General features: G+C 37.7%; 1 protein-coding gene across 2 annotated transcripts in view; it reads right to left on the bottom strand.

Annotated features, from left to right (window-relative positions):
- POLK (DNA polymerase kappa) overlaps positions 1 to 16,030 on the bottom strand; it is an 80,764-nt gene that overhangs the window by 31,093 nt on the left and 33,641 nt on the right. For both annotated transcript variants that reach the window (XM_061429989.1, XM_061429990.1), the window contains 2 exons: positions 7,328 to 7,492; positions 521 to 640 (listed from right to left, as the gene is read on the bottom strand). In XM_061429989.1, the coding sequence (XP_061285973.1) occupies positions 521 to 640; positions 7,328 to 7,492 (285 nt within the window). The remainder of the gene's footprint in view (positions 1 to 520; positions 641 to 7,327; positions 7,493 to 16,030) is intronic.

Here is a 16,030-nt window from a genome sequence, read left to right as displayed (position 1 = left end):
TTTTAGAAGTCTTGTGTTTTATCTTAAAAATTCATGTACATTTGGCATTCTACCATTTACGTGACTTTTACTGTAACACAACTACATTTCAAAGTACTTTCAAATTTAATTAGTTAACATGTTCCCCCAAATCTTTTTTGAAAAATTAGTTTTTCAAAAAACATGTCACATTTATCTTGGGGCCTTTTCCAGCTGCAACGTATGTATATAATAAAAAGAACAAACGCTTTGGATTAAATCCTAGCTCTGGCAACTACCTGTCATATGAAACGGGGTAAGTTACTTAACCTAAGGCTCCATTTACTCTAATAGAGGTGACAATACTTAGGTGTGGTTCTTTATGTAAAAACATAGAGCAATTTTTACAAAGTTGTATGCACATTTGTTACATTTTTATCCCTTACAATGTAACAAACATTTACGTTTCACCTTGTTTTCAGTTATAATTTGACCATGATGCATTTTAACTACCAATTATTATTCTACCAGCTCCTACTATATTTAGCAATTGAATTAATACCTGTAATTGTGCTTTCCTTAGCTGCTCGCTGGTAATTTTAGCTTTTTGTTGCATCATATTTTCAATTCGTTGGTTGACTTGCTTTTCTTTCTTGAGCTCATTTCCATAAAATCTGGATCCCTAATGTAGGAAAAGAATGCATAGCGTAAGAGAAAGGGCTGAAGGAAAGCATCACTGTGAACTGATGGCTAAGAGGACAGACTCTAGAAAGAGAATGGCTTGAATTCAAAACTTACCTCCATTACTTACTAGCTCGGTGACCCTAAAGTTCATCTTATTATGCCTCAGGCTCCCTAATCTGTAAAATGAACTTATAGTTACCTAAATCACAAGATTGTTGTGAGGCAGTAAGCACAGCACAAACTCTCCAAGATGAGTATAGATCTGCATTTGGGAAATAAGAGCATATCCTAGGTGGGATCCTCTGGGCACATCACTTAGTCAGCTGGGTCATCAATTATCTCCTTTACGTTCATTGAAAAATCATTGTAAAAAATTAACAGAAACCTCAATTAAATACTCAGAGATCAGAAGAAGGAGCTCTGGCCCCCTTCGATGATAGCAGAAAGCAACAAAAAGAACAAAGACTTTCCTGGCAACAACTCAGCCAATGAAAAGTAATGGCCTCTGTTTACTATATACCCTTGCCAACTTCCTTTTCTCCTCTTGGAAAGAGTTCTCTTTATTTTTGCTGAGCACTTGCATGTGGCTTACTATGGCTGCAGTCTTTGAGCTGCAATTCTCTGCTAATCTCAAACAAACCCATCATTTTTTTTAATGGAGAAATAATTAGTAGTCTGTTCTAAGTAAACAGTACTTTTAAATATTTAATATTAGCCATTAAATAAAATATAGAAAGTAACTTTTAGAAAATCATCTATCATTCCATCAGTGACCATACTGTCTACCTATTTATAAGACTGATGGACCCTGAGATCATTTTTACATTATGGCTATCATGAAAAATGCTGCAATGAACAGTTGTGTACATATTTTATGTGGTCAGATGTTTTCATCTTCCTTGGATATGTACCTGGGAGTGGAATCTCTGTGTTACATGGCAACTCCCTACTTAACCCTTTGAGGAATTGCAAAACTGTTTTCCAAAATGGCAGAAGCATTTCACAAGTCTACCAGCAATGTATGAGGATACCAATTTCTCCATATCCTTGCAAAATCTGTTACTGTTTGTCTTTATTACAGTGATTCTAGGCTATAATACTATGAATGTATCTCATTGTGGTTTTTGTTTTTTTTTAGCTACATTGGGTCTTCATTGTGGCATGCAGGGGGCTTCTTTAGTTGTGGTACATGGGCTTCTATAGTTGGGCTTAGTTCCCCAACCAGGGATTGAACTCGTGTCCCCTGCATTAGAAGGTGAATTCTTTTTTTTTTTTTTAATTAATTTATTTTAATTGGAGGCAAATTACTTTACAATATTGTGGTGGGTTTTGCCATACACTGACACGAATCAGCCACGGGTGTACATGTGTTCCCCCATCCCAAACCCCCCTCCCACCTCCCTCCCCATCCCACCCCTCTGGGTTGTCCCAGTGCACCTGTTTTGAGTGCCGTTTCATGTATCAAACTTGGACTGGTCATCTACTTCACATATGGTATTATACATGTTTCAATGCCATTCTCTCAAATCATCCCACCTTCACCTTCTCCCAGAGTCCAAAAGTCTGTTCTTTATATCTGTGTCTCTTAAGCTGTCTTGCATATAGGGTCATCGTTCCCATCTTTCTAAATTCCATATATATGTGCTAATCTACTGTATTGGTGTTTTTCTTTCTGACTTACTTCACTCTGTATAATAGGCTCCAGTTTCATCCACCTCATTAGAACCTCAAATGTGTTCTTTTTAATAGCTGAGTAATATTCCATTGTGTATATGTACCACAACCTTCTTATCCATTTGTCTGCTGATGGACATCTAGGTCGCTTCCATATCCTGGCTATTATAAACAGTGCTGCGATGAACACTGGGGTACACGTGTCTCTTTCAATTCTGGTTTTCTTGGTGTATATGCCCAGCAGTGGGATTGCTGGGTCATAAGGCAGTTCTATTTCCAGTTTTTTAAGGAATCTCCACACTGTTCTCCATAGTGGCTGTACTAGTTTACATTCCCACCAACAATGTAGGAGCATCCTGTTTTCTCCATACCCTCTCTAGCATTTATTGTTTGTAGACTTTTTGATAGCAGCCATTCTGACCAGTGTGAGATGGTATCTCATCGTGGTTTTGATTCGCATTTCTTTGATAATGAGTGATGTTGAGCATCTTCTCATGTGTTTGTTAGCCATCTGTATGTCTTCTTTAGAGAAATGTCTGTTTAGTTCTTTGGCCCATTTTCTTGATTGGGTTGTTTATTTTTCTGATATTGAGCTGCATGAGCTGCTTGTATATTTTTGAGATTAATTCTTTGTCAGTTGCTTCATTTGCTATTATTTTCTCCCATTCTGAAGGCTGTCTTTTCACCTTGCTTATAGTTTCCTTCACCGTGCAAAAGCTTTTAAGTTTAGTTAGGTCCCATTTGTTTATTTTTGCTTTTATTTCCATTACTCTGGGAGATGGGTCATAGAGGATCTTGCTGTGATTTATGTCAGAGAGTGTTTTGCCTATGTTTTCCTCTAGGAGTTTTATAGGTCCTACATTTAGATCTTTAATCCATTTTGAGTTTATTTTTGTGTATGGTGTTAGAAAGTGTTCTAGTTTCATTCTTTTATAGGTGGTTGACCAGTTTTCCCAGCACCACTTGTTAAAGAGAATGTCTTTTCTCCACTGTATATTTTTTCCTCATTTATCAAAGATAAGGTGTCCATAGGTGTGTGGATTTATCTCTGGTCTTTCTATTTTGTTCCATTGATCTATATTTCTTTCTTTGTGCCAGTATCATACTGTCTTGATGACTGTAATTTTGTAGTATAGTCTGAAGTCAGGCAGGTTGATTCCTCCAGTTCTGTTCTTCTTTCTCAAGATTGCTTTGTCTATTCGAGGTTTTTTGTATTTCCATACAAATTGTGTAATTATTTTTTCTACTTCTGTGAAAAATACTGTTGGTAGCTTGATAGGGATTTCATTGAATCTATAGATTGTTACGGGTAGTATACTCATTTTCACTATATTGATTCTTCCAAGCAATGAACATGGTATATTTCTCCATCTATTTGTGTCCTTTTTGATTTCTTTCATCAGTGTTTTAGTTTTCTATATATAGGTCTTTTGTTTCTTTAGGTAGATTTACTCCTAAGTATTTTATTCTTTTCATTGCAATGATGAGTGGGACTCCTTAATTTCTCTTTCTGTTTTCTCATTGTTAGTGTAAAGGAATGCAAGGGATTTCTGTGTATTAATTTTATATCTTAAAACTTTACTATATTCACTGATTAGCTCTAGTAATTTTCTGGTGGTGTCTTTGGGGTTTTCTATGTAGAGGATCATGTCATCCACAAATAGAGTTTTACTTCTTCTTTTCCAATCTGGATTCCTTTTATTTCTTTTTCTTCTCTGACTGCTGTGGCTAAAACTTCCAAAACAATGTTGAATGGTAGTGGTGAGAGTGGGCATCCTTGTCTTATTCCTGACTTTAGGGGACACGCTTTCAATTTTTCGCCTTTGAGGATAATGCTTGCTGTGGGTTTATCATATATGGCTTTTATTATGTTGAGTTATTCGTCGCTCAGTCAGTAAAGAGTCTGCCTGCAATGCAGGAGACCTGGGTTTGATTCCTGGGTCAGGAAGATCCCCTAGAGAAGGAAATGGCAACCCACTCCAGTATTCTTGCCTGGAGAATCCCAGGGAGCCTGGCAGGCTAAAGTCTATGGTGTCGCAAGAGTCAGACACGACTGAGTGACTAAGCACACACCACACATGTTCCTTCTATGCCTGCTTTCTGTAGAGTTTTTATCATAAATGGATGTTGAATTTTGTCAAAGGCTTTCTCTTCATCTATTGAGATAAATATATGGCTTTCATCTTTCAATTTGTTAATGTGGTGTATCACAATGATTGATTTGTGAATACTGAAGAATCCTTGCATCCCTGGGATAAAGCCTACTTGGTCATGATGTATGATTTTTTAAGTATGTTGTTGGATTCTGTTTGCTAGCATTTTGTTAAGGATTTTTGCATCTATGTTCATCAGTGATATTGGCTTGTAGTTTTCTGTTTTTGTGCCATCTTTGTCTGGTTTTGGTATTAGGGTGATGGTGGCCTCACAGAATGAGTTTGGCAGTTTACCTTCCTCGGCAATTTTCTGGAAGAGTTTGAGTAGGATAGGTGTTCAGTCAGTTCACTTCAGTCACTCAGTCGTGTCCGACTCTTTGTGATCCCTTGAACTGCAGCACGCCAGGCATCCCTGTCCATTACCAACTCCTGGAGTTCACTCAGACTCACGTCCATCGAGTCAGTGATGCCATCCAGCCATCTCATCCTCTGTCGTCCCCTTCTCCTCCTGCCCCCAATCCCTCCCAGAATCAGAGTCTTTTCCAATGAGTCAACTCTTCGCATGAGGCAGCCAAAGTACTGGAGTTTCAGCTTTAGCATCAGTCCTTCCAAAGAACACCCAGGACTGATCTCCTTTAGAATGGACTGGCTGGATCTCCTTGCAGTCCAAGGGACTCTCAAGAGTCTTTTCCAACACCATAGTTCAAAAGCATCAACTCTTTGGTGCTCAGCTTTCTTCACAGTCCAACTCTCACATCCATACATGACCACTGGAAAAACCATAGCCTTGACTAGATGGACCTCTGTGGGCAAAGTAATGTCTAGGATAGGTGTTAGCTCTTCTCTATGATGGGTCTCTTAAGATTTTCTATTTCTTCCTGGTTCAGTTTTGGAAGGTTATACTTTTCTAAGAATTTGTCCATTTCTTCCAAGTTGTCAATTTTATTGGCATATAGCTGCTGATAGTAGTCTCTTATGATCCTTTGTATTTCTGTGTTATCTGTTGTGATTTCTCCATTTTCATTTCTGTTGATTTGATTCTTCTTCGTTTTTTTCTTGATGAGTCTGGCTAATGGTTTGTTTATTTTATTTATCTCTCAAAGAACCAGCTTTTAGCTTTGTTGATTTTTGCTATGGTCTCTTTTGTTTCTTTTGCGTTTATTTCTGCCCTAATTTTTAAGATTTCTTTCCTTCTGCTAACCCTGGGGTTCTTCATTTCTTCTTTTTCTAGTTGCTTTAGGTGTAAACTTAGATTATTTATTTGATTTCTCTCCTGTTTCCTGAGGTATGCTTGTATTGCTATGAACCTTCCCCTTAGCACTGCTTTTAGTGAGTCCCATAGGTTTTGGGTTGTTGTGTTTTCACATTCATTCATTTCTATGCATATTTTGATTTCTTTTTTGATTTTTTCAGTAATTTGTTGGTTATTTAGAAGCATGTTGTTTAGCCTCCATATGTTTTTATTTCTAATACTTTTTTTCCTGTAGTTGACATCTAATCCTACTGCACTGTGATCAGAAAAGATGCCTGAAATGATTTCAATTTTTTTGAATTTACCAAGGCTAGATTTATGGCCCAGGATATGATCTAACCTGGAGAATTTTATGTGTGCACTTGAGAAAAAGGTCAAATTCATTGTTTTGGGGTGAAATGTCCTATAGATATCAATTAGGTCTAACTGGTCCATTGTATCATTTAAATTTTGTGTTTCCTGCTAATTCTGTTTGGTTGATCTATCCATAGGTGTGAGTGGGGTATTAAAGTCTCCCACTATTATTGTGTTACTGTTAATTTCCCCTTTCAGACTTGTTAGCATTTGTAGAAGGAGGATTCTTAACCACTGAACCACAAGGGAAGTCCCTCATTGTAGTTTTAATTTGCTTTTTCCTAATGACTAATGTTGAACATCTTCTCATGAGCCATTCTTATATCTTCCTTAGTAAAGTGTCTATTTATATGTGTTGCACATTTTTTGATTGGGTTGTCTTCTCATTAAGGAGCTGTAAGAATAATTCATATTTTCTGGATATAAGTCCTTTAACAGATGTGTGTTTTGCAAATAGATATTTTACTCTAGTATGTTACTTATCTTTGTATTTTTAATGGTATCTTATAAACATTTTGAAATTGGATGAGAAACATAAATTAACACTACATTGCATTACTGAAGACTGGCAAATCCAAAAGTACAGTAACACACTGTGTTGGTATGGATTCAATATATTCTTATATATTGGCAGTGGAAATGTAAATTGATACAACTAATAAGGAGGGCAATTGAGCAATTCATTGAAAAATACACATGTGTATATCCTTTCAAGCTATCTGTATTTGGTTCAGGGAATCTCTCCTGTAGTTATATTTGCACATATGTAATAAAGTTATGAAATACAAGGTTATTTACTGTAGTATTATGTGTAAAGATGAAAAGACCGGAAATGACTTATATGTTCATTAACAAAGATTCTGGCTAGTTCAATAAATCATAGTATATCCACCTATGCAGGCATAAAAAAGAGGGAAGATCTTTACTTTCTTATACAGAAAGACTTCCAAGATATAACTGAAACAAAAACAAAAAAACCTGCAATTGTAGTATTCTCCTCTTGAGGTGGGAAAAAAGGGCTGAAAAAGAAGACACACGTTATTTTGCTTTAACAAGCATACTATGTGCGTGTTAAGTACCAAGCAGAATGCAAAAGCATTAGCAGAGAAAGAAGATTATTCTACATGCACTGGAGCTTAACAATTTTATATATTTAAATACTTAAAGTGTCATCTAGAACTTAATAATTTCCTTTTTTTAAAAAGTAAAAAGGTTACTAAATTAAAGATATTGAAAGGAAGAAGAAACATACCTTTGTGGCTTCCATTATAATTTTGTTGATTTTCTCTTTGTCTAATCCTTCCATTCCAGCTTTATTATCATTAAGTCCCATCCTAAGCAGAAGATCGTCTTTGTAATTGTCATTCTTCTCCTTTGTGCCATCACTCTTCTCCTTTGTGCTACCCATGGTGTAAACCTGAAGAAAAGAAAAAAAGTTAATGGTAAAATGGCTCTTTTTATTATCTGAAAAAGCATACAAAACAAACATGTTTTTCAAAGCATTCATGGAGGGCAAGGGTTTGGGAGAGGGGTGTCATTTTAAAATGACATAGAAATCAGCAAAACAAAAATGACAGTTAAGATTTTTTGGCTACTGAGAAATAATTAGTACTCAGATTTTAAAATTATTATCCCAAGATTTATACTCATGGAGGGAAGAAAGGGTAAAGTTAACATTTCCTGCCAACACTGTGCCAGTCACTACACATGGTGCTTTACACTTGAATTTGCTTTACACATGGTGCTTTACACATGGTGCTTTACACTTGAATACTTCCATCAGCCCTGGAAGGTAGATATTATTATCCCCAATATAAAGAGGAAAGAAACCTGAGTTATGGAACATGCCTACTGACAGAGATTTGATAAGTGACAACATTTGTGTCCAAAGTTCATTTTTTCCCCCTATTTAATGCATTGTATGGGCTTCCCTGGTGGCTCAGACAGTAAAGAATCCACCTGCAATGTGAGAGGACTGGGTTCGATCCCTGGGTTGGGAAGATCCCCTGGAGGAGAGCATGGCAACCCACTCCAGTATTCCCGCCTGGAGAATCCCCATGGACAGAGGAGCTCAGACACAACTGGGTGACTATAATCACTGCACAGCACAATGCACTGTATGAGAAATAAATACAAAATAACACTTGCCCTGCCAAATGTAAGTTCAATAGCATTTACTAATACTGTTTGCAGAGTTCCATTCTTAAATCAGTGAAAAAATACAGGAAAAAAACATCTATCCCCTTGCAGGAAATCATTACACTTTGCAATGTCATGTCACTTCTGAGGTTAATTTCAAATAATAATTCTTTAGGATCTTAATATAACTCTTTATAATTTACCTTCACATACATTAGCTTTTAAAAACAATTAAAACCACCACAGAAAATAGCTTTGCTCATTTTCATTCAGGGAGAAAGAAATTTGAATTTCAGGAAGGTTAAATGAATTGCCCACCATGGCTTTGATAAAAAGCAAAAGATCTAGGATTTCACTCCAAGTCTTCTTACTCCAGATCTAATGCAGCTATCATGACATCACAGCTGCCTCCAGTTTGGGGCTCTTCTACCCTGGTGGCTCAGACTGTAAAGAATCTGCCTGCAATGCAGGAGACTCAGGTTTGATCCCTGGGCTGGGACTACAGTCCATGAGGTTGCAAAGAGTTGGACATGACTGAGCGACTAACACATTCACTTTTTTCACATACTACAAATAAATAGCCAGGTGAATAGCTGCCATGAATCTACAACACATTATGACCATAACTTCTCATTTGGATGATTTACAGCAGTCTCGTTTATTCTACTCTGCCTTAAGGCCCTTCTCTCCCCATTGACCCCCTGCTCTCCCCTTCCCTTTTTTCTATTTTAACATCACCATCAGTTCAGTTCAGTCGCTCAGTCATGTCCGACTCTTTGCGACCCCATGAATCTCGGCACGCCAGGCCTCATGTCCATCACCAACTCCTGGAGTTCACTCAAACTCACTTCCATTGAGTCAGTGATGCCATCCAGCCATCTCATCCTTTGTCGTCCCCTTCTCCTCTTGCCCCCAATCCCTCCCAGCATCAGAGTCCTTTCCAATGAGTTAACTCTTTGCATGAGGTGGCCAAAGTACTGGAGTTTCAGCTTTAGCATCAGTCCTTCCAAAGAACACCCAGGACTGATCTCCTTTAGAATGGACTGGCTGGATCTCCCTGCAGTCCAAGGGACTCTCAAGAGTCCCTTCTCCAACACCACAGTTCAAAAGCATCAATTCTTTGGCACTCAGCCTTCTTCTGGCCACTGGAAAAACCATAGCCTTGACTAGATGGACCTTTGTAGGCAAAGTAATGTCTCTGCTTTTGAATATGCTATCTAGGTTGGTCATAACTTTCCTTCCAAGGAGTAAGCATCTTTTAATTTCATGGCTACAATCACCATCTGCAGTGATTTTGGAGCCCCCCAAAATAAAGTCTGACACTATTTCCACTGTTTCCCCATCTATTTGCCATGAAGTGATGGGACCAAATACCATGATCTTCGTTTTCTGAATGTTGAGCTTTAAGCCAATTTTTTCACTCTCCACTTTCACTTTCATCAAGAGGCTTTTTAGTTCCTCTTCACTTTCTGCCATAAGGGTGGTGTCATCTGCATGTCTGAGGTTATTGATATTTCTCCTGGCAATCTTGATTCCAGCTTGTGCTTCTTCCAGCCCAGCATTTCTCAAGATGTACTCTGCACATAAGTTAAATAAGCAGGGTAACAGTATAGAGCCTTGACGTACTCCTTTTTCTATTTGGAACCAGTCTGTTGTTCAATGTCCAGTTCTAACTGTTGCTTCCTGACCTGCATACAGGTTCCTCAAGAGGCAGATCAGGTGGTCTGGTATTCCCATCTCTTTCAGAATTTTCCACAGTTTATTGTGATCCACACAGTCAAAGGCTTTGGCATAGTTAATAAAGCAGAAATAGATAGTTACAAATGGTTTTCTTGTGATGAGAACTTTTAAGATCCATTCTCTTAGCAATTTTCAACAATACAATGTTGTATTAACTATAGTCACCATGTTGTGCATTACATTTGCATGACTTATTTTATAATTGAAAGCTTACACCTTTTGACTCCCTTTACCTATTTCCCCCACCCACTACCTCTTACCCCTTCACTCCACTCCCCATCACTGCCACTGGCAACCACCAATCTGTTCTCTGTGAGTTTTCTGTTTTTGGTTTTAGATTCCACATGTAAGTGAGATTATACAGTATTTTTCTCTGACTTATTTCCCTTAGCATAATGCCCTTAAGAGGACCTTTTCTTGAGAGTTGCTTTCATTTTTAGTACCAGCAAAGAAAAAAGTAAATTATAAAATGAAATTTGAATACTGTGATTATTAGTGATGGTTCCATTAGAAAAAAATAAAAACCTGTATATCACAATAGTTATCAAACTTTGCTACACATTACATCCACCGTAGAGATCTTAAAACCCTTGATGCCCAGCTTATATGCCATACCAAGTAGGTCAGAAAGTCTAGGAGTAGAAGTCAGATATAAATATTTTTAAGAGATGCCCAAATAATTCCAGTGTGCCATGAAGTATAAGAACCACTGGTAACTAAGGGAATACACGTTGATTTTCTGTTATCCTTTGAATATTCTTCTCTTCAGCTTTCACATTCAGCATAATATTATCCTGTATTTTGCCTTACGCTTTAGTAATCCAATAGCCTCATTTTCTAGTAAAACAGGTGAGTGTAATTCATTCATAATTTTCCCAGACCAACACTACTGAAGAATGAAGAGGCCAGATGCAGACAGCCTACCTTTAAGCTGCATTTTCCTTTAAATGGTGAAATGTATGAAAGGAAAAGAAACAATTATTGAATGCCTACTACTTCACATATAGTATATTACTTAGTCCCCAATCTCTTGAGAATTGATTTTAGTCCTTAATTGGTGAGAAGGACTGGGCTATAAGCAATATTGGCGCCAGGCAAAGTCGTGAGACACGTAGTTTTCAGTTACCTTTGCTGCCTTGTTGATGCCCCATTGCAACATGATGCCCCATGGCAACATATATCCAGTTTCATGGGCACAGATTTACTTTCATCTACATGCTAATGACTTCCAAGTTTACAGCTCTAGTCCAAATGCCTGCCTGACATCTCAAATTTAACAAGTCTGAAATGGACCTTCTAATCTGCCTCCATCCCCCAAACCAGCTCAATTTTCAGCCTTCCTCATCTCAGCTGACGGAGAAGGCAATGGCACCCAACTCCAGTACTCTTGCCTGGAAAGTCCCATGGACGGAGGAGCCTGGTGGGCCGCAGTCCATGGGGTTGTGAAGAGTCGGACATGACTGAGCGACTTCCCTTTCACTTTTTACTTTCATGCTTTGGAGAAGGAAATGGCAACCCACTCCAGTGTTCTTGCTTGGAGAATCCCAGGGATGGGGGAGCCTGGTGGGCTGCCGTCTATGGGGTCACACAGAGTCGGACACGACTGAAGCGACTTAGCAGCAGCAGCAGCAGCAGAAGCATCTCAGCTGGGGGCAACTCTAATCCCTTCCAATCGATAATGCAAAACACCTTGCAGTCATTCTTGACTCTCCTTTTTCTCATACACTCCGCATCCCAACTGTCAGGAAATCTTGTGGGCTCTATTTTCAAAGTCTAACAGGAATGTAACTTTCTCTCACTATTTTCACACTAGTCTGAACCACCATTATTTTTTTCCTGGATTATTGCAATAGCCTCTTAAATCATTTCTGTTCCTGCCCTTGCCCTCCTATAGTCAATTATCAACACAGTATCCAAACTGATTCTTCTAACCATGAGTTAGGTCACATGACTCCTCTGCTAAAAACTGTATAATGGTACCTCACCTCACTCTAGAATAAAACCCCAAATCTTTACAGAATCTGTATCACTCTTACCTGTTACCTGTCTACCCTCATACCTAATGTTCTCCCCTGCTTGCTCACTGCTGTCCAACTTTGCTGTTCTCAAATCTGTGAGGTGCTCTGACCTTGAGGCCTTTTGCACCGACAGTTCCTTTCTCCTGGAGGGTTCTTTGGCCAGTTCTTTGACTAGACTCCCTTATCTCCTTCAAGTCTTGGGTTAAATGTCACCTTCTTAATGAGGGCATACCCTGACTCCCTATTTAAAATTGTAGCCTGGTTATCCCTCCCATCCCTCTTCCCAACACCCTACTGTTTTGCATAGTTCACTTACTACGTTCATCACTCCCTGACATACATACTTACTAGGTTTGCTGTCTGCCTCCCCATGGAAACGTTAAGTTCCATGAGGGCAGTGAACGTGGTTCTCCCACTGATGTATACCAAATGCCTCACACAGTGCTTGGCACAGAGTAGGTGGTCAATAAATATTTATTATATGGTTGAACTCAGTTTATATCATTTTCTTAATTCTTTTATTCACATAGCAAGGTCACTTATTCACATTAAAAGACTGGGAGAAAAACTGCTTTTCTGAAGTTAATTATTTAAAAATACTATTAATTTTCCCTTATTTTAATATATACATAAGGACAAGTCTATAGCTTAACAACTTTTGATTTTATAAGCCTTATTTTCCTATGATATTTAATGGTTAAACTGGTTTATTAAAGCTTTTGAGACTTATAATGTAAGAATATTTACAATTTACATGCTTGCCAGGCTCCATTAATATTAAAAAATTCTAGCTTATATTTCTACCTTGGGGAATTAAGTTACTTTGTTAAATCTAATTTCTTTGATTAAATATTCTTCAATTCTATCTAAATATAAGAAAAATCATTGAAGAAAGATAAACATCATACTAAGCTTTAGTATACTTGGATCTCTACATGCTACTTTTGGTACTATCATTTATGTTATTATGGTGATTCTTCTTTTGTTTTTAGTATTTCTCTTATTTTCAAATTTCTAAAATTTCTCATTAGTACTGGTTATCTGTATTCTTTCCATTAGTTCTCACTGAGTTTTTTTACCTAAAAATCCAAAATTGAAAGGGGGAGCTCCTAACAGAGGTGATCACATACTATAACAAAGTACAATAATTTTCCATATTTTTCTGGGAAGTGAGATTTAGTATTATTTCAAACAGCTTTGTGAGGGCAGCATATAATGGAAGTGCCTAGTATGGTGTTTCTTCCCTTCGCTCAGTTGTGTCCGACTCTTTGCGACCCCACGGACCTCTGCCGTCCGTGGGATTTTCCAGGCAAGAATACTGGAGTGGGCTGCCATTTCCTTTTCCAGGGGATCTTCCCAACTCAGGGATCGAATCCAGGTCTCCTGCATTGCAGACACTTTTCGGTCTGAGCCACCAGGGAAGCCTAGAAATGCTGATCTTCCCTTTTATTATGTACCAGTATGGTGTCTGCTGCTGCAGCTGCTGCTAAGTCGCTTCAGTCGTGTCGGACTCTGTGTGACCCCATAGACAGCAGCCCACCAGGCTCCCCCGTCCCTGGGATTCTCCAGGCAAGAACACTGGAGTGGCTTGCCATTTCCTTCTCCAATGCATGTCTGGTACATGATAAAACCTCAATCAATACTTATTATTACTAAAGTTAAGCCAAATACCCAAAGCTGTGATAATCACCTGTCCTACTTTTCTCTCTTTAAGATAAAGAGACCCTAAAAGGGAAGAGGGTACACTCTGAGTATCCTTGAAAAAAGCTGATGTTCATAGATCATACAGAATTTTGTTTGTTTTCTTCCAAAGAAGTATTTGTCCTGTGAATACTATGCATTCACATATAGTCACATATATAGTCCCAAGGCCTATGAATGGATATAACTGTGCCTTATAAACAAAAAGTTTCTTTGAGAAAGAAAACAGTCAAACATTTTTATTGTTTGATATTATAGAATACAGTCTGTTTCACTTCAGCTCAGAAGCACAAACAGTAAATGTACAGCTCAAAGGAAAGAACTCCAGGTCCTTGTGGTTTAGCATATTGGTTTAAAAGTGCATTTTCTCTGCAAATATTCAAATTTTTCCAGTCTAATTCTACCACTGACTATTCAGGTTACCACTTAAAAAATGCAAGGCCAACCTCTATTTTTGGTGATAGTAGACTGGAAAATTAGAAGTTTTCAGAAGGAATTCTAAGTAAGTTTTATGTGCTAAAGTTCCTACTCCTTATAAAAAAGCACACAAAACTATATAAATAATATCACAAGTGCTTAGCATATTGATCAAAGTCACCTGGAATTAATCTATCAGGAAACAGGCAAAATATACAAAGGGTAATAAGAGAGATAAACAGAGGACTGAACAGGAGAAGAAGGAAGAGGGCAAAGAAGAGAAAGAGGGAAAACTAAACTATAGTAGGTTTCAAGGTGGAACTTGCTTCTTATTTCTAACATATGATAATCAAACTCAATAACCCCCTCACCTCCCTCAAAAAACCATTATGTATCTTAAGAACAAATATTTTTAAATTCCTCAAATATTCAAAATGTTTGTTTGAACAGATTAAGTACCCATAAAAACTCTAGACTGTGATTAAATTACCATTACTAGAGTGAATTAAATGTAATAAATTAAGAATACTACTCAATTTTTTTTTCTTACTACTCAAATTTTAATGTAGTAATTTTCAAATTAATGTCTGACTTACTTTTCCACTTTCATTTTTATTTATTATAAAAAAAATACCTTTTAAAATGTCAAGAAAATGAAAAAGTCAAATCCCAAGACTTTAAATAACAGATTGTGTTAATTTGTTAACATGTTCCTCTCCAATTATTTTACATACACATATGTGAACACATACACACAAACCACGTGACTACAACTTTTATATGCTGGGAATGAAAGCACAGAGGAATCTCTGTATTATCAGCTTTACCTTTTTTTATGTCCTGGCAAAATAAGATGGACAAAAATTTCAAAATAATTTGAGATAGGATTATTTGCAAGATCTAAAAATTTATATGCATCACTAAGAGAAATAACAGAACTAATGTAACCCCACAGTTCATAAATCAAGGGATGTATGCTAAAAGAAAACTCAAGTTCAAAGCTCCCTGGTGGTCCAGTGGTTAGAACTCAGGCACGTTCAACTACTGTGGTCAGGGATCAATCCCTGTTCCGGGAACTAAGATGCCACAAGCCACACAATGTGGCTAAAAAAAACCAAACAAACGAGCAAACTCAAGTTCTCATTAAGGAATTAAGGTCAACTCTTTAAGAGAGAACCATGCATGTATTTTCTTCCATTGCCTTTTTACTTCCTGAGTTGCTTATTTAATTTATTCCAAAGAGAGTTGGATATAACTATGAGCCATGCTGGGTAGGGCCACCCAAGACGGACAGGTCACAGTGGAGAGTTCTGACAAAAAGTTGTCCACTGGAGAAGGGAATGGTAAACAACTTCAGTATTCTTGCCTTGAGAACCACATGAATAGTATGAAAAGGCAAAAAGATTGGACACTGAAAGATGAACTCACCAGGTCAGTAGGTACCCAATATGCTACTGGATATCAGTGGAGAAATAACTCCAGAAACAATGAAGGGATGGAGCCAAAGCAAAAACAACACCCAGTTGTGGATGTGACTGGTGATGGAAGCAACTGATGCTGTAAAGAAACCTGGATAGAAACCTGGAATGTTAGGTCCATGAATCAACACAAATTGGAAGTGGTCAAACAGGAGATAGCAAAAAGTGAACATCGATATTCTAGGAATCAGTGAATTAAAATGCACTGGAATGGGTGAATTTAACTCAGATGACCATTATATCTACTACTGTGGGCAAGAATCCCTTAGAAGAAATGGAGTAGCCATCATAGTCAACAAAAGAGTCCAAAATGCAGTACTTGGATGAAATCTCAAAAATGACAGGATGATCTCTCTTCATTTCCAAGGCAAACAATTCAATATTACAGTAATCCAAGTCTATGCCCCGACCAGTAATGCTGAAGAAGCTGAAGTTGAATGGTTCTATGAAGACCTACAAGAC

Source organism: Bos javanicus, chromosome 10 (assembly GCF_032452875.1).
Source record: "Bos javanicus breed banteng chromosome 10, ARS-OSU_banteng_1.0, whole genome shotgun sequence".
In the NCBI taxonomy this organism is placed as follows: Eukaryota; Metazoa; Chordata; class Mammalia; order Artiodactyla; family Bovidae; genus Bos; species Bos javanicus.
This window is presented reverse-complemented; position numbering and strand designations above follow the sequence as displayed.